At 35.9% G+C, this 24,836-nt stretch overlaps 1 protein-coding gene and 1 long non-coding RNA gene across 4 annotated transcripts in view; one reads left to right on the forward strand and one right to left on the reverse strand.

Moving 5' to 3' along the window:
- Positions 1 to 990: 990 nt before the first annotated feature.
- On the reverse strand, positions 991 to 21,568 carry UFM1 (ubiquitin fold modifier 1). The gene is made up of 6 exons (XM_020969956.2): positions 21,404 to 21,568; positions 21,236 to 21,292; positions 8,876 to 8,933; positions 5,616 to 5,655; positions 4,508 to 4,540; positions 991 to 3,167 (listed from the first exon to the last, which is right to left on the reverse strand). Coding segments are annotated over exons 1-6 (258 nt in total). The 5' UTR covers positions 21,406 to 21,568; the 3' UTR covers positions 991 to 3,099.
- A 27-nt stretch (positions 21,569 to 21,595) lies between these two features.
- Positions 21,596 to 24,836, forward strand: part of LOC110196621 (uncharacterized) — a 76,870-nt gene continuing 73,629 nt past the window's right edge. For all 3 annotated transcript variants that reach the window (XR_013487816.1, XR_002321272.2, XR_002321270.2), the window contains exons 1-2: positions 21,596 to 22,110; positions 22,537 to 22,563. This is a non-coding gene — a long non-coding RNA (uncharacterized LOC110196621). The remainder of the gene's footprint in view (positions 22,111 to 22,536; positions 22,564 to 24,836) is intronic.

Here is a 24,836-nt window from a genome sequence, read left to right on the forward strand (position 1 = left end):
CTGTTGGTTCTGCTCTGATGTCCTAGATCTTCATTAGTCACACTTACATCGTGTACTACATGTCATTAGTTCTGTTCTGAAAATTAACTTCCAGACTTTTTTTTTTAATTTAAATATCCAAGATAAATCTATTAAATGGAAACATCTTTCAGGTCAGTTATTTATGTAGATTAAAAAAAAACCCCAAAACTTAGTATACCTGGCACCTAGTGCTGTGCAAAACAGAGGCTTAATAGTTGCCATTTTTGGGGGGTAGGGGGCTATCTTGTGTTTTGTTGAAGACTGGATTGAGGCAGACTGAAGGCCTGTATCATTGTTGATATCCTTAAGTGCTTCTATACTTGGATTAAAGGGAGTATGTTGAGGTGGAAAGCACAGAGAACACAACAGAGGGTTCCAATTTCAATTCCCTCTCAAATAATATCAGTGACCTTGGACAAGTCATTTAAGCTGAGTCTGTTTATTTGTTAAATATAGGCTAGCCTATTTTCAGTAAAGTGCTTTGTAAACCCAAAGCACTATGTAAATGGGTTAAAACATATTTTTTTGCTACCCACCTAACCTATAGTCTCTTGGAATTAAATATTAGAGTGTACTATCACAAATACATTTTAAAATTTTCTTTAAATCTTTTTAATATTAGCCTCACAAAAAGGTGTTAACAAACACTATCTTTAAGAAATTTAAAATGAAACCTTACCAGAAATTTCAGATAGAGGGTGTGTGTGTGTGTGTGTGTGTGTCTGGTGACTACAGTATGACATAATGGAAAAGTCACTGAACTGGAAATCAGGAAGCCTCGATTCTAGATTTGGCCATGCTATTCCCTAGCTCTAACATAATGGAGCGGCTAATCAATCTTTTTGGGTCTTCTTTTCCTTATTTGTAAAATAAGGTGCTTAACCTAGGTTAATCTCCAAAATTCCTTTGTGGACTAATATTCTACAATTCTCTAAGGTCTACTTCATAGGGGGAAAAAAACAAATTAAATAAGATACTCAAACATTTTATTTTTAGCATATTATCCAGAGATAACTTCTTTTTCAACAGTAGGCCTAAACAATTTGATAAATATTCCAGGTAAAAGGGTACTCTTTGTTAGAACACAAGGTAGATAGAACATTTTCAGAAAGCATTAAATTTGCTTCATTTTAAAATTGGGAACTTAGTCATCACAAGAATTCTACTTAAAGAAGTTCTAAATCATATCTTATCAAAGAGCACAAATGTAAATGCATTTAATGAAAAAATAAACACAAGTTTTGATGTAATTTACTTTTAATGAGAATAAGACACACAAATATTAACAAATTAAAATCTAATAATGGAAATAATTTCATTGCACCTTTTTTTCTCTGCAGCACATAAATGCAAGCATATTTTGACTTATAAACAGTATTAAAGAATAACCTTGATTAATTGGAATGCTTAGGGTATGGGTCTATGTAACCAATGGCTAATGTTTAATTCTTTTTAGTAAAAACCTTTAAAAAATATTAACAATTCATTTTTTTGTCTTAATTTTACTGCCTTTACTAAGCTAACCAAGTTGTGATGGCTATGAATCTTGCTGTGCCTTAGCCATAATTAAGATCAATCAAATCTAGCTTTCTAATGTCATATATAACTTTACAATACCAAAAACATCCTTCAGAAAATACACATGGCCAGATAAGTTGAATTTTTTATAAGAATCTTTTGCCTTTTCAATGAGCATTAGTTCAGAAACTGGAGTATCGTGGGATGATATCACTGAAAACAAATCAAAAAAAAATTGGTTTGGGGTGTTAATTTAGCACTTGCCAAACACAGCTGTGTACACCAGCTGTGTTTTACTACAATGTACACGAGCCAACATACTAAGCATTATGCCTGTGTATTAACACTTTCCTATCATAAACTGTTTCCTTCTTCTTTAAGGGTTTATCTCTTCTTTTCCTTATAGGTTTCTGGAAAGGCATATATAAATGTTTTATTCTCTACAGTAGTTAAAAAAGTATATATTTGGCTCTCTTCTGCTGCTTGTTTACATAATCTAGTACTTACTTTTTCCTTCTCCACTCTGTTGCTGCTTTGTTTTTTTCATTTCGACACTTCTGACACTAATTCTCATTCCTTCTGGATTTTGTGGGTCACTCTGATGTTACTTTTTATCTTCTGTATGACTTGCTCTTTTCTTTCGTTCCTACCACTTCAGTTTTAACTTGACTTTTTTGTTTTCTGTGATCATGGTGCTTAAACTGTCTCCTTTTTCTCTGCCTGACACCTTGAACTTTAGGTTCAGTACACTAAAGGGTAGATCATGGCACTTCTTTGGACTTTGTGTGATTTCACGTCTTCTCAATGGTATTCATTCCTTTCAGACTTCAAAGAAGAATTACCCATATCAAAAGATCATGATTATATGAGAGTTCTTAGAATATACTTATGAAGGGATGTAACTCAGCAACAGATATATAAAATTTATTTTAAATTCCCACTGCTAACTATATTCAATTCTGCAGCAACACAGGTAGACTAGCTGGTGTGAAGTATCATTTCGATAATTAGAATAAGTTCAAATTGTTCAGTTGATGGTACTTCTGAGTCAACTGGAAACCCAAATGAAAAATTGGAGTCAAAACCCAGAAAACCCAAATGATAATAAACACAACTGTTTACATGTTAATCAGTTCATCTGTTATTCTACCTTAGACTGTATTTAAAATACACATACTTACTCACCTCTTTCTATGTTCTCTGGCAATTCTTATTTGTAACTCAAATAATTTAATCTATGGTTGACATGTGATTTTAAACTCAAGAAATCTTAATTTTCTTATTTTACTGGGAAAACAATTAGTTCTCAGTAACATCATCTTTCCATTTTAAACCTAAATCAAAACTTCTTTCATAAATGTAGCGAGGTAGCAGAGGAGAGGTTGGCTTCTTTCTTAAGGCAGGTGTTTTTTTCACAGGATGTATTCCTTTTTTAATGTAAAAGGTCAGTGTCCTTACAGGAATACGTTCATAAAATTGTAGACAGTCCAAATGCAACATTACAAAATAAATATCAATATTTATTTGGAAAGATAATGGTAAATTTCCATTCAGCAGAAACTAACAACTCCCAACACGATCTCTAGGAATTATTCGTAGTTCTGAGCCATGCTTTAGGAAAACATTCCCTAAACAAAAGGAAAAACAAAGTTAGGTATGCAAATAAGGTGAAGTTTTATGTTATATAAGAGCAAAAGACAACAAGCTAAAATCAAAATTAAAGATTTTATAATCATTAATGAAGCAGTACATTGTAACTCAAAACAATCCTATGAAATAAATGTCTCATTCTTATTTTAATACATTAAAAAACTGATTTTATTCAGAGACTTTTTTTTTTAGTACTTCCCACACTGTGACAGTCCAACAAATACTTAGCAATTTAAAGCAGAAATACCAGGGATGAAAAACCTAGAGAATGAACTAAAAAAATTAACAATGTGAATTAAATCATGAATCACTTATGTATGGCAACAAAAAACAAACTGAAGAGAAGGAAAATAAATAAATCTAAACTGTAATAAATAAGGAAATAGTTTAGAATCATTCCCAATTATGGAATGATTGCCTATGGAGATATTTTTATTCATCTTATATTTTGTGCATCATTGAATTTTTAATGTCATTATATCAGGCAGCATACATTATAGCTGCTATAGACATTAATATAAATAAACGATTTTTAGTTTAAAATTTGAATTGAATTGATTTCTAGCAATAACTTTTAAAATATCTGTACAATAAGGACAATCAGATTTTTAGACTTTACAATTTTATAAAAATGATTCATTTTAAAGACATCATTTGCTTAAAACTGAAAGCAATGGTTAAATGAACAGTCATGAAACATTTTTAATTGTTCTGCGTGAATCATAAAGCTTGGTATGGAACTTAAACTAGTTTAACATTTCATCATGTAATGTTAATTATTTTTTAAATGACTATTGCCAAAGACATTATGAAATACCAGGCATGCTAAATTTCAACAAACACAATAGCTAGATTTTTTAAAAAAGTTTATAACTAACAAAGTTGCCATTAAACTTATTATTATTTCTTTATAAACTAAATCATATATGATAATTTTTATAGATTTAAATCTATTTACTAGGGGATATATAAATACATACACACACACACAATTGTATCATATCCCTGCTATGCAAGCTGACATTTTGTTGGAACTCCTTAGGTGTTAAACAAACTGACAGGAATTTTATTTGGTACAGGATCTCATGCTTTAGGTATGTTTCCTTTCTGTCTTTTAAAATATACAGGTGAATTTTATTAAAAGGCTAAAATTCCATATGTTAATAATGGACACAATGAAGTAACTTAATATCGACAAAAAGTAAAACAGTGCTATAAGAAGAATTAATGGTTACAAAATAGTTGTCAAAAAGCATATCTGATATCAATAAAAAGTAAAACTACTAAACATTTTCAAGAAGAATTTTTGGACACTTACCAGCAGTCTGTGCAGGATTTATTCCTATTCCATCTGTAAAACAGTTTTTAAAATTAAATGAAATGCATCCAGTTAGACCAAGTTTCCAAGTATCTACAGTAGATTTAAGCTAAAACAGCTTCACTAGGTATGTAAACAAAGGTTAAAAAAAATACAAAAACATAAATAGCTTTCAGGTAATCATCTAATTGCTAAAATTAATTATGATTATATATTTCTAGCTATTGATGGGTTGGGTCTTCTGTGAATTACAGAAACAATTAAGTTGCACAAAAGAAATTTTAAACTTATATCCTGCAATGTATAGTAATAAATCATACATCGCAATTTCATTCCAAGAAGCTAAAAGCTCTTCTGATAATTGAATTATCATTCAATATTCCTCTTAGACATAGAATCTTAAGAGTAGAAGAGACTTCAAAGTCATGTATATCAGTTTCTTGAATTACAAGGAGAGTGGTCTAGCCTTTTCTGAATATTTCCAAAAATTCCACAACAATATTTGATATAAAGAGTATTTCAGCTGTTATCATGAGTTCTCTCTAAAATCTAATATAAATCCTTCCAAGTGCAGATCAAACTTTTTCTCTCTTATCCATACTTAGTGGAAATTAAACTACTCACTACTACACATGAAATTTTCCATGGTATTCTTGAAAACTGGTAAAACTCCACTCAGACTTTTCTACTAATCAATTTTTTTGGTAGCTTTTTCTCACAGGGCCATAAAGGACAAAGTAGCAGAAGAAGAGCAACCTTCTGATCTAACTCATGATACAGTTTCAATTATGAAAGAAACATGCCAAATGGAAAAATAAACCACCCCAAATGAGGTTTTCCATGGCAATCTAGTATGTTCGAATGGGGTCACAAAACATTTAAAAATTAACTGGACTGTGCCAAAATTATGGAAGAACCTGAGAACTGATTAAACCTTTTTCTAGACTTCCGTGATTCCTGTACTTATCCTTTACATCAATATATAAGACAAGGATGGTTATACAGATTAGGAAAATGTATGTTTTAAGTCAATTTAAATACATTTTGTCTCTTTCTTCTTACTCATTCACTGTAGCTGTTATAATGTGATTCTAAAAAGAACTCTTACCATTTGTAATTATAGCACTTGTTGCTGCAGGAACTTTAAACTAAAGGAGAGAAATGGCAAAAATCATTTTTACAAACTTAAACCATCTTAAAATCTGTAATAATACAATTGTTTGTAATGCATAAATAAAAAATCCTGATGATGCAAACCAGAATTACAAAACTTAATTGAGAAAATGCTTTAATCTGCATATATCAAGGACTTTTTATGTTCTCTAAATATTAATCTCATTAGATAGCTGATATCTGAAAGTCTTAGTTTTATTATCTACTGATTTGTAAGAGTAACTTGTGTATATACAAGTAAAAACAACTACAACTATGTAGACTATAATGTACTGCTTTGGAAATTAAAGTTTTGATTAAAAGTAAAATTGTACTTACTGTTAGAGATTATTGTACTATATGAATTATCTTCCTAACACACATTTTTCTTATAACATAATTTATTTTAAAATCTCAAATTTCAAACAATAAATGCTATATAAAAGGAAAAGTCAAAAGTACTTCTAGATCCAATATATAATTAAAGTACTTTTAACTTTTTTGCAAAACACCTTTTTAAAGTTATAAGTGAAGTCACATAGAAATTTGCTCAAATACTCAAACGAACTTCAACAGCCATTTCAGGTTTACAAAACCTGGATTATAAAAGAAGCTTAGTAGCCCTACTGAGTCTCACTTTCTTAAATCATATTCATTTTAAGCAAAGGCCGTACAATTTTCTAAGTCATACCTGTGTGGGAAGCTGACATTAGTTCTTGGCAATGTGTCCCACATTTATTAACAGAAAAGCAAAATGCCATTTTTTCTTTCTAGGAATGAGGTAAGGTAGCAACAGTCAAATTAAAAATAAGAAAAAAAACACTATAACTACTTTTGAAGTAATAACCTCATCCTGAGTAGAGAACACTTTTATGATTTCTTCCTCCACTCCTTCCCTCCTCTACTCCCCAGGCCTTTTCTTTCCTTTTTTCTTCAAGTCTGACTTAATGATACCACAATCTCTTCTCTGGCTCTCCAATCACTTTTCTGAATCCAGTACTTGATTACAAGAATCTGAATTTCACAAAATTGGGTATACCAGTCACAACACATCTGCGGTTGAGACTTCATGATATCACAAAGACCCCCAAATTATCGGTCCACCGTCCCAATTCTTCTGCCATTACTTGAAGACCCACTCTCAACAATAAATAGAGCCTACAGAGCACGTGGCAGCAATCTGCCTTTTGTTCCAATCCCTATTAATATTCTCTATAATACTAGGTGCCTGTGGTGTGTCCAAATCACTTCTTCCTAAATCATCATCTCTATTTTAATCAGCACTACTCCTCCCAAGGACCATTCCTACTTAATTTCTCTATGTTACCCATAGACCCATTTATTCTATAAAGCATTTATTCCATTGTGCTAAAAATGCCACATTCCTTACAATTTTCTCCACTGGAAATCAATTATCCCAAGATCTGTGACTCACATCACCAGGTAGAAGGCTGTGCATATTCTCTTCCCTCCACAGTTACTTTGAGGTCATTTCTCTTATCAATATTTTTCAGTGACCTTTCATCTTCTTAAGTCATACAATCTATGTATATCTCCATATTTCCACTTTATTGGTGTCATTTACTAATTTAATTACCTCCTCCATCCCAATGAAGCTATACATGCATTGACACTGTTATACATCAAACCCCCCATTTGTTGGAATTAAGTACATTACCTCTAACATCTGGAAATTTGAAGTTCTACTTTGACCACAACCTTCTATCCTTCCAGCTCTTCCCCTGCCCCTTCCACAATCTCATGCACACTAAATCTACTTTCTGTCCATATCATAAGCTCCAGGCACTTGATACATTCCATTCTCCATGGTCATCTCATTTACTCTGATGTCATTTACCTTCATGAGCAGTCTTCACCATTTGGTCTGATATGTTAGCATTTTGAATTTTCTAGTGTCTAACACAGCTCTATACTCAGTGTTCAATTTGTTGAGGAAATTGGCTTTATCATTGTTCTTCAATTAGTGAAAGAATATCACACATTTAACAATATGTTTACTACAGGCACGTGAGCTATATAACATGGGCTATCTACAAGCTAACACTTACATAGCACTTTAAGGTTTTCAAAATGTTTTACCTACATTATCTCATTTAATCTTTACAATAACTCTGTGAGGAAGGTGCTATTATTATTCCTATTTTACAGATGAGGAAACTGAGGCTGAGTTCAAGTGGCTTTCCCAGGGTCACATCTCTATTAAGTGTTATGAAGCAGGATAAAACTCAGGTCTTCTTGACTCCAAGAACATCAATCTATCCCCTATGTGATATCTTCAAGAGAGACAATGAAGCATGCCCAAAATGTAAATGATCTATAAGCTAAACATGGCAGTATTACATGACTACCAATCACCTCAAACTGAAGAAAATGCAAAAGGCACATCCTATAATGCAATTTAACCAAACATTTACTAAGCACCAATTATGTACACGGAACTATGTTACATGCTGAGGAAACAAAGATAAACTTAAAATGCTCTCTGTCCTCATGGAACTAAATAGTAGTATTTTTAATTCAAAGTTTGGAAAAAAAAAACGTCCATTTACTTCAAATTCAATTTGTAATTATCTTGTTTACTATTTGAAAACATGTTAAAACTAGCTAATATCATCAGTATAAAATTAACAATTTAAAATGAATTATAGTTCTTAGACTTCTATTGTCAGGACTAATAATTAAGACTTTATTCCTTCATCAGGTAAGAAAATGAAGTAATGGCTGAACCATATTTTAAAATTGAAGAACATTATTTAAATAATCTAATTTAGGCAGACCACCTTACTAAAATAATTCATATTATCCATACTTCTCTGCTAGATGTTAACAAGTATTAACTCTTTGGCAAGGATATCATGTCAAAAGACAAATATGAATTTTTAAAAATGAAGTAATTAAAGTGACCTCCTTTCCAATTTCAAGGTAAGTTTTCATTAATAATCATGGTCTTTGATTACCACAGAATTTTGGAACTGAAAGGAATCTTAAAGACTGCTATTTGAGAAATGAAAAAACAGACTTAAAAGAGGTTAAATGATCTGTCCATTGTTAAACTACTAGTTAGGCAGAGCAGGGACTAGAACCCATAGATCCTTATTTCTAATCTAGTGCTTTCCACTACTAATTACTTTATTACCTAATTTATTATAAGATGAAGGCAATAACCTGTGCTTACTAATGTGATTTTACACTTACTTCTTCTGCAGCAAACTTTAAGACTGCTGTGAAAGGAGTATTTTCGGGAACACTGAGTCTGCAAGGAAAGGGCAACGAATTAGAGAGAAGTGCATAGTTCATTTTAGCTGTTATAGTGTATTCAGATGGAATTGTCAGGGAGTTCTGCTGAATGACCACCAATACTCCAACCTGATTTCAATATTCTTTGACTTTAAATAAGTCAAATTCAACCTTCGTTATTAAAAAATAAGTCAGGACAGTGACCCTGATCACTAAAGATCCTCACTTCTCTATTGTTGTAACAGACAAACCTACTTAAAAAACAGTAAGGGGAAGGCTAGTCAATGATAAGGCATATTTGAAAAATAAACCCACAGTACTGGGCAATTTATTTGGCTCCAATATTAGGTTTCACATTGTTGAATGTACTTTTTTTAGGGCATTCAATTAATCAAGCAATCAGGTTCTTTAGCATTTTGGGCAGAGCTTAGAACCCAGGACTCTATTTCTGAACTCTGAACTGGTAAAAGGAAATTTCTGGCACCCTGAATTCCAAGTTGCTTTGCAGATGAGAATGCCTTGACTTACTAAATTAAGCATCAAGTATTCCTTTTTTTCTTTTTTGATGAGGCAATTGGGGTTAAGTGACTTGCCCAAGGTCACACAGCTAGTAAGTGTTAAGCGTCTGAGGCTGGATTTGAATCAGGTCCTCCTGACTCCAAGGCCAGAGCTCTATTCACTGCACCACCTAGCTGCCCCTAAGCATCAAGTATCTTTTAACTAGGATTCTATCTGTATGAGATTAGTATTACTGTAAAATCTTGCCCTTAAAAGGAGCAGGGAGAGAAAAAGAAACAAAAGAAAGATCAAAGTTTTCTAATAGTAGGAGACAGAATACACTTAATATCTTGAGGGGATCAGGAAAGCAGCCCTTGAGTTGACAAGGATTGTGAGAAGCTGAAAGCAGGAAGTAATACACTGCAGGATTGGGGAAAGGTCTATGAAGGTGAGCAGAAATGGAAGTTAGCATATCGATGTCAGTGAAGAGATACTAGGCCACTTTGGCTGGAATGAAGAATATTTAAAAAGGGAATAATAACAGTCAAGCTTAAGCCAAAGAGTAACCATTTGTTAGAGCCAGGTTTTGGAGGTCTTAGATGCCAATCTTCAGTTTGCACTTTTTCCTAGAGATGACCGGGATCCATTGAAGGTTTTTTAAAATGAAATTATATCGATAAGTTTCAATTTTTACATTACATATATTTCCCGAAGTGTTCTGTTTATCCCCCACCTATTACAAGGAATAAAGAGGGGGAAAGTTTTTCAATTCTGTTCTATTCTGTTCATTTTAAAAATGCTACAATAACCTTCTTTCCCTTCCTTCCTTCCTTCTATTCCTGTTGATAATCCCCTTCTTCTTCCCAAATCTCCCCCCAAATTGGGGGAGGGAGAAAGGAACCCCTCTTGCAAAAAAACACAAACAAAAACACAGTTAAGCAAAACTACACCCAAAAAATGTCTATCTCGAACTGGCCTCAAGTCCCACACCTCTCTGTCATGCATAACATGCTTCATCTCCATTCCTCCACAGTAATGGCTGGTCACTGAATTGATCAAAGTTCTTAAGCCTTTCAAAGTTGTTTTTCTTTTATAATGTAATTGTTGTATGAACTTTTTGGATTCTGCTAACTTCACTTTGCATCAGTTCACAGAAGTCTTCCCAGTATTCTCTGAATCTATCCTTTTCACCATTTCTTATAACACAATTTTTAAAAATGTGCATTCTAATATACTTGGCTATTTGTATTTGTGATTGTACCATTGTATCTGCTAACTTTGGTTTTCCAAAATTTCAAGTTTTGACTTGATAAAGCTGAGGTTTACATAATTTCTCATATTTGTTATTACCAAAATTTCAAGTTTTGACTTGATAAAGCTGAGGTTTACATAATTTCTCATATTTGTTATTACCAGAATGATAATAACCCGTTAGACTTAGTCTTACGTCAGTATTGGTTAAAAAATCTCATCATAGTAAACATTTTAAAATAAAGTACTATATGTAATTACATATAATTATATTAGGGTCATTAAAAACTGTTTTCCATATTAATGGAAAGATCCCAACAACTTGGAAAAATAGCTCTTCCCATTGTAGAGAAATGACATTTTGCAGACCTAGACAATATAATTTATCTTTTCTGTGTGTAAAATGTTAAATAATTAAAACAGTATATGTTTCACTTCATTATTTACTTTAACATCTACTGCCTGACAAGAGAAGTGCAAGGCTTAAGAACAGACTGAGATACACATCTGTGGACATGATGTGTGTGGATTTGTTTTGCTTGAATGTGCTTATTTGCTACAAGAGAGAAGCTGTTTTGTTTCAAACGGGGAGGGGAAAGGGAGGACTTAGGAAGGAGAAATTATCCGTAAAAATGAAAAAAAAAAGTATTAAACATTTAGCTCCCAAGCAACTTGGAATACAAAGTGCTAGAAGTTTGCTTTTTCAAGGCCAGTTCAGTGATCAGGAATGGAGTCCTAGATTCCAACGTGAGCCAAAATGCTAAATAAGCACCCAACTGCTTGACTTGCTGAATATCCTAAAACTGTTCTGATGGCAAAACCAACCAATATACTGAAAAAGTCTAACATTATATGTAGTATTCCATACGCATAGTGCCCTACTTCTAGTAAGAAGCTGGAATGGGTGTCTTCTATCTCTTCTTCATGTCCAGACTTGGGTATTAAAACTGCATCCAGTTTAGTGTTGTTTTTGTTCTTTCCACTTACAATGTGGTAAGTCACTGAGTTTACTGCTTTCCTGGTTCACTTACTTCACTTTGTATTAGTATACATGTTTTCCCATGCTTCTCTGTATTCATCATTTCTTATAGTACATACTATTCTATTACATTAATATATCACAACTTATTTAACCATGCCCCAATGGAAGGACAACTATCTACTTTGTTTCCAGTTCTTACAAAAAGTGGAGCTGTAAATATGTTGGTGTAAATGGACATTTCTTTGTGTCACTGAGTTCCTGGGGGTATATGCCTACCTGTGTAATCTCTGGGTCAAAGGGTATTTTAGTCACTTTCTTAGCGTAATTCCAAAGTACTTTCTTGAAAGGATGGACCAACTGCCCATACCACCAACTGTCACTGATGGTTTTTAATCAGGTAAGTTACGTGCTCAATTTCTAAGACCTGTGGCTTAGGAAGATTATTTTGGCAGCTAGGTGAAGGGCAGACTAGATGGGGCAGAGATTATTAGGAGGGAAACCAACTAGGAAGCTCATACAATAATCTAGGTCAAGGGGCAGCAGACATTTTCCATAAAGGGCCAGACAGTAAATATTTTAGGCTTTACAGGACAAGAGGCAAAATCAAGGATAATATGTTAGCATTTAACCAGAGAGAAAACAAATTTCCATAACCTTTTTTTGGATGAACAATAACAATATAGTATATATATATTTTTAAATAATGCAGGCCTACTAATGAAAAAAATGGATTTCTTGTTGGAGGGATAAAATTGTGTTTCATTGGGACCCAAAGTTAACATTCCCTTGCAAATGTCCAACTCTTAATACTGAACTATAGTGAGATTTTACATATGTTATCTTTGAAACATCTTTCCACATAGTACTTTCCACAAGTACTGCCAATTAATAATATCAATCCATAGTTAAGTGCTTTTAATTAAACATATTCATTGCTTAGATGGCATTTAAAAAATTCTATTAGACTCTTCTTCTTGATATATGTCTTGTAGCATGCCATTACACTGCAGATTAATTACTTCCAACTGAAGGTGAGGTGGAAGCTCCTCAATTGCACAATTAAATGGATTTTGAAATATGGAAATTTCTTTTGCACTTGCACTCAGATCAGAAAAATTCTCCTTGAACTGCAGTCTGAGCTCAGCAAACATATCCTCTGCAAATCTGTGTGGGAATAGAGATGTTCCTTCTTATTTTAACTTTCAAACAGCAAAGTAAGTGCATAAAGTAGGCTGATATTACTTGCGATTCAAATGCTGTTAATTGTTGTTTTAATGACTTTACTGCAGTACAATTTTCATATATATGTATAATTTTGTCTTCTAATTTTAGACTGATTCATTAAGAAATATTATTAAATCCTCAACAAAGCTAATTTCCAAAGCTATTAAGTATTTGCTAACAGTGGTTGAGGGTAGTTCTCATTTAGAAAAAATTCGGTCTCAGCTTTGAACTAAAAAAATTATAATAAAGCTTTTTTTCCCCTTCTCTGTTTCTTGTTTCAACATGATGACTATGTACTGCTCATGAAAAAAATGTTGCCGTATGGTGATATATGTGGCACTGAAAATGCTGTTGAGTTATAACTGTCACTTCAATTTGTAATACACTGAGCAGCGATGAGAATTGATGAGAGAAGCACATATGGGTTCTGTTGCAACTGCTAAGGGAATTAAGGAATTGAGTGAACCACACTGATTCAATCTTATGACTCAGTTCTGGAGCTAGTTCAGTTTCTTTTCTATTCAATTGTGGATTTAGTCCAATTTCTCTGTTAGGTGAAAACTTTATTCAATTATAGGAATTGCAAGAATCATATTATCTGAACCTAGTGCTGCATGGCTGGCAAGGTGGATCACCTCTACATGTTGCTTAGTGACCCTTACCTAAGGACTTAGGTCACACTGACCAGCAATCCAGTCTGATCCAAAGACTGATACAAGCTTTCTCATAATTATACACCTCAAGCAACCCATAAGTCTTATCTGAAAACTGGCCCCATATTGCTGAATCAGTTATTATTTCTTTATTCCTTTGATTGAATATAGACATTTTGGGGGAGTGGGACACCTCTTTTTCTGATTTCAGGGAACGGCTCCTGTTTGCTCTCTCCCTCCCAACTTGGAACGCCCCCAAAATTTCCTCCAATTAGAAATCAGATTATCTAATTTTGTATCTTGGTTAATTGTTTTCTTTTAATTAATTGATCTTATGTGATTAATTGGTTTTCATACATAAAAATCTGTCTTGGTATATTCATGATCTTTGGACTGGCTAGGGAGTTTTGTTGTTTATTATACCTGTTTTGCTAATAAATCATATAGTTTGGATTGTTTTAACAGTTACTACTAATTATCTACCACACTACTCAACTCTGACTTTGTAGCATGAAAGCATCCACAGAAAATATGTAAAAGAATGAACATAGCTGTGTTCCAAGAAAATTTTATTTAAAAATATAAAAAATATTCTTAGCTTGCAATGCCATACAAAAACAGGCAACAGGTCAAATTTGGCCTTTAGGCAGCAGTTTGCCAAGTCTTGAATTAGTTGAAAGATGATAACAGTTTAAATTAAGGTAGAGGCCTTGTGAGTGGAGAGAAAGGGATGGATTAGAAGAAATACTGTACTCAGAGGGCTAATTTACGAGACAACAAGTTTATGGGAGTAGGAGATATTATTCTGCAAAGGAGACAGAGAAGTAATCAGATAAGCAGAAAAACAAACAAAACAAAACCAGAAACAAGAGCCTAGTGTCATGGAAACCAAAAGAACAGAAAGTATCCAGAAGACTGACAGTGACAAAAGGTGAAGGGCACAGACAAATTTAAAAGAACTAAGTTGCCAAAATTACAATTGTCTCAATGAATTAATACTTGTTATTCTCTCTAAAAGTGTGATGTTCTATTATAAGACGTCACTGATTTCAGACGAAAGTATTTATCTGTGAAACTGTAATGTAAGTATGTGGAGGGGTAAGATGACTGGAAAAATAGGAGTTAGATTATTAAGAAGGGCTTTGAACATCAAGCAGAAAATTTTGTATTTGATGCTGGAGGTAACAGGGAATCAAAGGAGTTTGCCGAGTGGGAAATCACATGGTTGTAACTGTACTTCAGCAAAATCAGTTCAGTGGCTAGATGGAATACAGATTGGAGTGGGGTGAGACATGAAGTAGGCAGATCTACCAGCAGGCTATTGCAGTAGTACAGATGTGAAATGATGAGGACCTGCACTAGAGCGGCGACTGTCAAAAAGAGGAAAGAGGGTTTTATTTGAGAGATGCTGAAATGAAATTGACAGTACATGGCAACAGAATGAATGGGGGCAGAGCTGTGATGGTAAGATGGTGAGGAGTTGATGACTCCTAAGTTTCAAGTCTGAAATACTGGGACCATGCTGTTGCCCTGGAAAGGTGGAGTGAGTGAGGACAGGAAAAGACAGGAGTTCGGTTTGAATATGTTTAAGAAGTCTACTGGAAATCCAGTTTGAGATGTCTGAAAGGCAGTTGGAGATGCAAGACTGGATGTTAGCAGAGAGGTTTGGGGCATGACAGGTGGATGTGAGAATCATAAGAATAGAGATGGAAATTAAATTTATGGAAACTGAGATCACCAAGTGAAATAGTACAGAGCAAAAGAGAAGAAGGCCTAGGACAGAAAGTTGAGGGACATCTATTGTTAGTGGATGTGACCTGGAGAAGGATCTAACAAAGGAAACTGAGAAAGAATGGTCAGTAGGTAGAAAAACCAGGAGAATGGGGTCCTGAAAACCTACAGAGGAGAGAGTATTAAGGAGGAGAGAGTGATCAACAGTGTCAAAGGCTGCAGAGTTCAAGGAGAATGAGGATAAAGAAATGGCCATTGGATTTGGTAATTAAGACATCCTTGGTAACTTTGGAGGGAGCAGTTTCAGTGCAATGATAAGGTTGAAAGCCATACTGTAAATGGTTAAGAAGAGGGTGAGAGAAGAGAAAGTAGGGACACCTATTGTAGATGGCCTTTTCAATAAGTTTAGCCACAAAAGGCAGAAGAGAATTAGGATGATTGTTACCAGGGATGGAAGTAACAAGTGAGAGTTTTTCCATGATGGGAGACACATGGGCATGTTTGTAGGCAATACAGAATGAGCCAGTAGAGGGGAAGAGGTTAAACTTAAACACTAGAAAAACAACAAAAGTCGTTACCATATATCAAGAGATGCAGAAAAAGCTTGAGACAAAAAACCAAAATTGATTCCTATTTAAAACACTAGATAGCATGGGAATAAATGGAGCTTTTCTTAAATTGATACATAGTATCTATCAAAAACCAAGAGCTAGTGTTATCTATAATGGGGACAAAGTAGAAGCCTTCCTAACAAAATCAGAGGTGAAGCAAGGATGTTTATTATCACCACAATATTTAATACTATTATACTAATTAATACTAATATAACAATAAGACAAGAAAAAGACATTGATAAAGAACCCTAGATAATACAGTGAAAAAATCATTTAAACAATGAACTTCAGCAAAGTTGCAGGATATAAAATAAATTCACATAAATCATCAGCATTTCAATATATTATCAATAAAACCCAGCAGAAAGAGATAGAAAGACAAAACATTTCAAATAACTGTAGACAGTATAAAATAGTTGGGAGTCCATCTGCCAAGTCACTCACAGGAACTATATGAACATAATTACACATAACTACACATTTTTGCATAAAGAGAGATCTAAATAGAGAAATATTAATTGCTCAAGAGCAGGCCAAGCCAATATAATAAAATGGCAATTCTACCCAAATTAATTTACTTATTCAGTGCCATGCCACTCAAACTACCAAACAATTATTTTATAGAACTAGAAAAAATAAAAACAAAATCCATCTGGAAGAACAAAAGGTCAAGAATATCAAGGGAATCAAAGAAAAAAATTAACAAGGCAGCCCAGCAATGACAGATTTCAAACTATATTACAAAGCAATAATCATTAAAACAATCTGCTACTGGAAAAGAAACAGTGTGACTGATCAGTAGAACAGATTAGATACACACAAACAGTAATCTAGTGTTTGATAAACCCAAAGATCCAACTTTTGGGTCAAGAACTCACTATTCAACAAAAATTGCTGGGAAAACTGGACAGCATTCTTGCAGAAACTAGGCATAGACCAGCATCTCACAATATTTACCAAGATAAGGTCAAAATGGGTACATGAGTTAGATACAAGGGGTGACATAAACAAATTAGATGAGCATGTAAATTTTATGGGTCTATGGATAAGAGTTTATGACTAAACAAGACAGAGAAATCATGGGGCGTGGGGGAAACAGAAATTTTGATTACATGAAATTTAAAAGTTATTGCATAAACAAAACCAATGCTGCCAAATTAGAAAGAAAGCAGTAAACTGGGGGAAAAAATTCAGCAAGTTTCTCTGATAAAGGTCTCATTTCTCAACTACATAGAGAACTGAACCAAATTTATAAAAATGAGAGCCATTCTCCAAATGACAAATAATCGAAGGATACGAACAGGCAGTTTTCAGAAGAAAATGCTCTAAATCACTAATAAGACAAATGTTATAGGGGATATGGAAAAACAGGTACAGACGCATGGTTGTTGGAATTGTGAACTGTTCTCACCATTCTGGATAAAAATTTTGAGGGGCAGGAAGGTAGCGTAGTGGATAGAGCACCGGCCCTGAAGTCAGGAGGACCTGAGTTCAAATCCGGCCTCAGACCAAACACTTGACACTTACTAGCTGTGTAACACTGGGTAAATTACTTAACCCAACTGCCAAAAAAAAAATTGAGCTATGTCCAAAGGGCTATAAAACTGTGCACATCCATTGACCCAACTACTACTAGGTCTGTACCCCAAAGAGATGAGGCAAAAGACTAATATATACACAAAAAAATTATAGCAGCTCTTTTTTTTTGTGATGGCAAAGAATTGGAAATTGAGGGGATGACCATCAATTGGGGAATGGCTGAACCAGTTACAGTATATGATTGTGATGGAATATTATTGTGCTATAAGAAATGAAGAGGGGTATGGTCTGAAAAACCTGGAAGAATTATATGAATTGATGCAGAGTGAAGTGAGCAGAAGTAATGGACGGTAACAGCAATATTATAACAATGATCAATTGAGAAAGATTAGCTCCTGTGATCAATATAATGATTCAACAACTCCAGAAGACTGATGATGGAAAATGCTATCCACATCCGGAGAAAGAACTATGGCGTCTGAATGCAGATGGAAGCATATTATTTGCTCTCTCTCTTTTTTTGTTTCTTCTTTCCATGGTTTCTCCCATTGGTTCTAACTTTTCTTGACAATGTGACTAATGTGAAAGTAGATTTAATATGAAAAATATATATTACATATAACATATATATGTTCATATGTATATGTATGTACATACGCATGTCTAATGATCCAAGAGAACTCTGAAGGACTCATGAAAAATACTATCTACCTCCAGAGACAGGGAACCAATAAACTCTGAGTGTAGATGGAAGCATATTTTTTCCCTTTATTTTTCTTGCTTTTTTTTCTTCCAATGTGGCTAATATGGAAATGTTTTGTATGACACATTTAAAAAAGAAAGAAAGAAGGAAAAGTCGTGACATCAAGCGGAAATGATAGAAAGGGTGATTAGGAGAGACAGGAAGGAAGAGCATCACCTAAGCAGGTAGAGGGGTAGGCTTAGTAAGGAGTAAGGCCACCTTAACATTTGAGTCAGCGTGAAGAAAGAGGTAATGGCAGAAAGCATATGAATGATAAGAGAGAAGAAAGAGGGAGCAAATCATAATAAACAAAAATAACTGTACAAATAAGTTTATAGTCTAAAACCAACATTGCTTCTGGCCTTAAGAGATTAAGGCATCTTATCTTGAAAAACCAGAAGTTGTATTTCCTATTTGTTGGTATACAAAATTTGAACTTAATTTATATAGAAACATAGTACCGGAACATAATACAAAAGCACTGAGGCTCCTCAAACTTAGTGAGAGTAGAACAAAGTACAAATAATGCCACTAAAACCAATTTTTTTGTTTTGTTTGATAATGAATAACTTTATTCCTATTTCTGCCAGGCAGCTCAAAAATGTAAGTGGACCGCATGAGAACATATAGATGGACTGATAGAACTCCATCTCTATTGATGATTAATTAACAGCATCATTTTCAAATATGACATATAACATATGTTTAATGCAATCAATAGTACCATAACATATTTTAATAAAATGCAATATAACAAATGGATGATTTCTGGAAGCCATATTTTGGAACCCCACAATATACTGATAAATCACTTCTACATAATAAGAATCTGGGTAAATCTTCAAGAGTTTCCAGTATGTCTTTACATAATTCAACCTGACATTTCCTAAGTATCTACGATTAAGCTAGGCCTGGTAATTATGAAAAAGATTACAAAGATAAAGCCTCTGCTTTCAATGAAATATATATAACTAGCAAACTGAAGCTCAGAAAGTTTGTGATTTGTTCAAGTTCCACAGCTAGTCAACGAACATACTAAAATCTGGGTTTTCTGATATTAAAAACTGAGTGTTTCTCCCTTGAACCTGTACTATGTGGCCCAACAAAACAAAACATCTTAGGTGAATGAAGTGCAGCTTAAAAGTATCCTTTGCTTCCTTTAGAGAAGAGGACCTTCAAATTCAACAAATATGTATTAAGAACCTACCACGTGGTAGGTACCATACTAGGAGATGGGAATACAAAAATGAAAAATAGCACAATCCCTTACCTCCAAGAGTTTGTAGTCTAATGGAGGAGAACAAATATGTATAAGACAAGGCAGAATTTGATAGGTACAAAAGAGAGCTAGGTAAAGTGCTATGAGAAACTTAAAGCGGGAAAGATCTCTTTCATCTGGAGTCTCAGAGACAATTTCATGGAGAATATCATTCTGGCCTTGACATAAAGGAGCGACTTCAACACACAGGCAAGAATGAGAAATAGGATAAGATGAGGCCAGAAAAGTAGGTGGAAAGTTATCTACTTTGTCTGGAAAAGGCAGTAGCATGAAATCGACTAGACTTAGACCATGGAGGCTCCTAGATGCTTCGCTGGAGGGGGAAGAGGAGTTGCTTTATTGCAGGCAACTGGGGAGAGAAATGGCGAGACATAGTGGCTCATCATGAAGATTACTCAGGCAGCAATACAGAAGGCAGAAACAACTCAATTTAATAAGCATTATTAAGTGCTTACTATGAGCAAGGCACTGTGATAGACGCTTAGGACGTATAAAAAAAAGTGGTCTGTGATCTGAAGGAGTTAACATTCGACTGGGACAGGAAAAGACGACTGGAAGCAGAGGGCCAGTTAGAAGGACATTCTAACAGTCCAGACAAGAAAGGATGGGCTGTCCTCGGGCACTGTGTCAATGGGTCTGTTATTTCTGAGGTAGAAGAAACAGAGCTCTAGACCCAACCAGCTTTGTGACATCACAGACAAAAACGAGTCAAAGATACGGCTGAAGATGAGCATCTGGAGAGACTGGGATGGCGGAAGTGTGGGGAGAACGGAAAGGCCTTGAGGGCAACAATGGCTTTTAATTCTTTTGTCTTTGTGTATCTGAGACACTGCCAGTCGTCCTCATCTACATCTTGCCACTGGACTCCAATGACTCTAGAGGAGAGAGAGAGGCTGATGACTTTGCAACCACCCTGTGTCACTTAAAACTAATTCACTTGCAAGTCAAGACGTCACTCTCCTGATGTCACTGGTCCTCTTCGAAAAGGAAGAATGAACAACAATCTTTGTATGTACAGACCCTAGCATATGGTTCAAAGCTGTGTTTTCAGTGGTGTGAATTCCACTGGAAAGTTTCAATGGAAACTCTCACCATCAACGTCAATGAGAAACTCATTGGTCTGAGGGGTCAACGGACTTGCCTATGACCACACAGCTAATATATTTCAGAGTCACGGCAAAAATCATTCTCTAAGAACAGTCTGAAACCTATCTTTACAGCCTCGTTTGAGGAAGCTACTTGGAGGGGCTGAGGTGTCTTCTTAGCATCAATGGAAAGAGTGCTGGCTCATGGAGCAACCCCCCTCTCCCTCTTCTCCCTAAGTTAAGATTCTTAATGGCCGTTTCATTTCTGTTAGTGTACTCTCAGCGCCTACACAAAGTAGGTTGTTGGTAAGTAAGACAACCTTCCTGGAGTTTGGTTTTCTTCCCTGTACAATGAAGGAAGCTGGACTAGTTATATTCTGAGATATTCCCTCTGAGACCTAAGCCTGTGATCCCCATCATCACCACGGGGATATACATGGGGGAGGGGGAGGGAGAATGTCACAGAACACACCCCTCCCCAAACTCCGCCCCATTGGTAGAATCCCAGTTTAGGGGGGAGGGGGAAAAAGATGGGGGTTGGGAGGAGGAGGGAGAGGGAGGGAGGGAGGGGGAGAGAGGGGGAGGAGAGAGAGAGAGAGGGAGGGAGGAGAGGGAGAGGGAGGAGGGGGAGGGGGAGAGAGAGAGAGATAGAGAGAGAGAAGAGAAGAAGGAGGAATAGAAGGGTCGCGCCGCCCCCAGCCCGGCGGCTACGTCACTCACACTTTGTACGGCAGCCGCGGGTCCGAGGTCAGTGTGATCTTAAAGGAAACTTTCGACCTGCAGAGTAAAAAGCAGACGGCGAGTTAGAAGAGGGAGGCGGGGGAGAGGGCTCCAGCCCTCCTGGAGAGGGGGCGGGGGCGGGGCGGGTCAGCTCGTAACGTCACTCACATAGTGAGGCCGTGGCTAGACTTTACGGAGCCTCACGGCGCTGCTCGGATTCCTCCTTCGCTCAATTCTTTAGTTTCAGCAGCCAAAGCCACAGCCTTCCTTTCCTCACTCTCGGAGGGGCCACGTCTCCCTCCGCTGTCACCTGAGGACCTGGGGCTTCCCTCGTCGAGGTTGCCCACAATGCTGCCTGACAAGAGGCTCCAAAATATCCAGCTCCTCAGCCACCCGAGGCAAAGGCCACTGGAGAAACCTTATCCTGCTGCTTTTAAGGCCATGGTTGGGTCTGTACCCGACGAAATAACCTGCAAGTGAAATACGCTGTGGTTGTTTTAGGTCAGGCATCTCCACGGGAGGCTGCACAAGCTCGGCAGCAGAGAGGCGGGGCCCGAGGTTGGCTCCTCCCAGGGCGGAAGACGCAGGAACGAGGAAGGAAGTTTCCCTAGAAGAAAGGAGGAAGTAGCACAGTTGCTGCAGTTGCGCTGCGCATGCGGGCTCACAGAGAAGTGTAGGCTGAGGCCGAGGCAGCTAGATTCCGTGATCCATTTCCAAACCAATTGTGTTACCTCGAGGCTGACCTGCCCTCTCCGAAGCCTGAGGCCCAGTTGTTTTCCTGCACCACCCTTCCCCAGCGCCCATTGATTGCTGCCGCAGTTGTCACTTGCGTGACACCCTGTGTGTCGGTCATTTCTCTTCCAGCCATCACTGTTGTATCCTTCCAGACCCTTTCTGTTGTATCCGCCGCCTAGAAATGGGCTGAGCTCAGAGTAGATCATATATATATGGTCCTAGATTTAGGCCAGCCCTCTCATTTTGCAGATGAGGAATTAAAGGCCAGAGAGACCAAATGACTTCACATTTTCAGATAAATGGGAATAGTTAGGATTCGAAGTGAAGATCTCAGACTTCAAATTAAGCGTTGTCTTCTCTGTTACACAGTAAATACTTGCGAATTGCTCAACCGTAGAATCTACATACTGATAACACTAACCCAAGCCTTTTGCCTCATTTATAGCTATGCTTTTTATGTTGTATTATTGTGAAGGCAGCCTGGGGTGGTAAAACAGCTTATCTACCAAGAAGACTCGAGTTCAAGTCCCATATGTGTTACCTTAACCACTTAATGCTCTATTCAGCTCTTTTAAGACTGGATTTCAGAGAAGGTATGTATATTGATATATCGATACAGGTGATTTTTCATCTGAGTGTTTTCTAAGCCAATTTAATCCAATCAATATGTATTAAGCGCCTACTATGTGCCAGTCACTGTGCTAAGTGCTGGGGAGAGAATTAATAAAAAGCTTCTGCCCTCTAAGGAGCTTACAAACTAATTAAGGGAAGCGGTGGGGGAGAAAATATACAAAAGAAGATAGGTAAAGAGTGGGGCTACCAGCTTGTTTCCTGGAGTTATAAAACCAGAGCAACAGATGTAAAGTGGAGTGAAATGAAAGTACATTTTCTACTTCTTATACCTTTATGGAGGCATCCCTCCTGCTCTCCAGCCCTAGGGGAGAGGAGTTTGAGGTGTCAGTAAAGGTTTAAGTTAGCAGCATTGAGATGAGATTAGAAGCCATAAGTTTATCCTGGGAGAGGCATCTTGTTCAGCAGAGTGGAAACCTGGCAGAGCAGCTAGGGGCAGTGGATAGAATGCAGGCCTAGAGTCTGTAGACACATGTTTGTGGGTTCAAATTTGGCCACACTAGCTGTGTGACCCTGGGCAAGTCACTTAACTGCTTGCCTCAGTTTCCTTATCTGTAAAATGAGCTGGAGAAGGAAATGGCAAACCACTCCAGTATCTTTGCCAAGAAAACCCCAAATGGGGTCACAAAGAGTGGGACACAACTGAACAACAGCAGCAGCATATGCAAAGGTAGAGAAACCAATGAATTCCAGTACCCTATCCCTGATGTCTTAGAGGCGGTGTGGCTTAATGAATAGAGAACTGGCATTTAGTTTAAGAAGTCCTAGGTTAAAATCCTGCCTGACAATTATTAACTATGTGATCCTGTGATCTCTACATATCTCAAGCTACTCCTTAAAAGTAATTTGTTAAATCCCTTCAATATTTGTGTATATAATATTATATCACTGAGAGAACATAGTCCTTTACTGATGAGGATTTATTTGCCTGTAAAAAGAAATACCATAGTATTTAAAACCATAAGACAACCTAGAGATCATCTAGTCTACTACTCTCCTTATTTTACACATAAGGAAAAAGGTTCCAAGAGGTTAAGTGACTTGCTCAGGGTCACATAACTCTACCTATATTTAGAAATCAAATAGTAGAACCTGGATTTAGAAATAGAATCTTCTGACCCCAGCACACAGAATGAAGCTCAACCATTGTTATGACAAATCTGGAACTTTAGAATTTCAGGACATGGTGATTGGTTGATTGGTTTACAACATTTGGCCAAAGGGAAGCTAATGATGTCCTAAGATGCAAAGAAATAATAAAACAAAATCAAAAGAATGAAAAAAATAGATGACAATATGAAATATTTCTTAGAAAAAACAACTGTTAGAGAACATATTGAGGGGAAATAATATAAGAATAGTTGGACTGCCTAAAAATTATGGTAAAAAAACCTTGGTGTAATATTACAAGAAATTATCAAGGAAGTTTGCCCTTAACTTCTAGAATGAGAAGATAAAGCAGAAATAGAAGAAAAATTCACTGATCACCATCTGAAAGAAATCCAGGTGGAAAACTAACAGGAATATCATAGCTAAGTTTCGAAGCTCCCAGGTTAAGGAGAAATATCAGAAGCAACAACAATAAACAATTTAAATATCTTGGAGCTACAAAAAGGATTCCACAAGACCTAGCAGCTACTGCTTTGAAGGACTGTAAGTCTTTGAATACTGTATTCCATAGAGCAGTAGATCTGGCATTACAACCAAGGGTAACTTACCCAGCAATGTTAAGTATACTCCTGAATGAAAAAATATTGAACATTTAATGAACTGAAAAACTTTCAGGTATTCATGGCAAAAAATAACAGAATTTAAGGTAAAATTGGACATATAACATCCAGAAGAAATATAAGATAAGCATTAAGGACCAATTATAAGGGACTCAGTAAGGTTAAATTATTTACTTCCTATATATGAAAATAGTATCAGTTCTTTTGTGGCTGTAATTTTTATTTGAGTAGTTTGAAATGGGAGTTTGGGCTGAGCTCAGTATGATGGAGTGATTCTAAAAAAAATAAAACTGTAGGGAGAGATTAAAAGGAGCAATTTTCTAATACAAATGAGACAAAAAAGAAAAAAAATGATACAGAAAAAGCTAGTGGGAGTATGGTGGTTATAGTGCTGTCATCAGGAATAGGCTAAAGAGGGAATAACATATTCACATTAGGTTTTGTTTTTGTGGCTGTGGTTTCTATGTCTCACTGTTTCCTTATATGGAGCTGGTAATTCTCTAGAA

Source organism: Phascolarctos cinereus, unplaced genomic scaffold, assembly GCF_003287225.1.
Source record: "Phascolarctos cinereus isolate Bilbo 61053 unplaced genomic scaffold, phaCin_HiC Scaffold_726;HRSCAF=1367, whole genome shotgun sequence".
NCBI classification, from domain to species: Eukaryota; Metazoa; Chordata; class Mammalia; order Diprotodontia; family Phascolarctidae; genus Phascolarctos; species Phascolarctos cinereus.

Bases quoted from the DNA above. Each gene is read 5' to 3' on its own strand.
- UFM1 (XM_020969956.2), bottom strand. The intron at 8,934-21,235 runs GTGAGTGACGTA...CTTTCCTTGCAG, and splicing joins CCGCGGCTGCCGTACAAAGT to ACTCAGTGTTCCCGAAAATA. The intron at 4,541-5,615 runs GTAAGAGTTCTT...ACTGTTTTACAG, and splicing joins AAGTGCTATAATTACAAATG to ATGGAATAGGAATAAATCCT.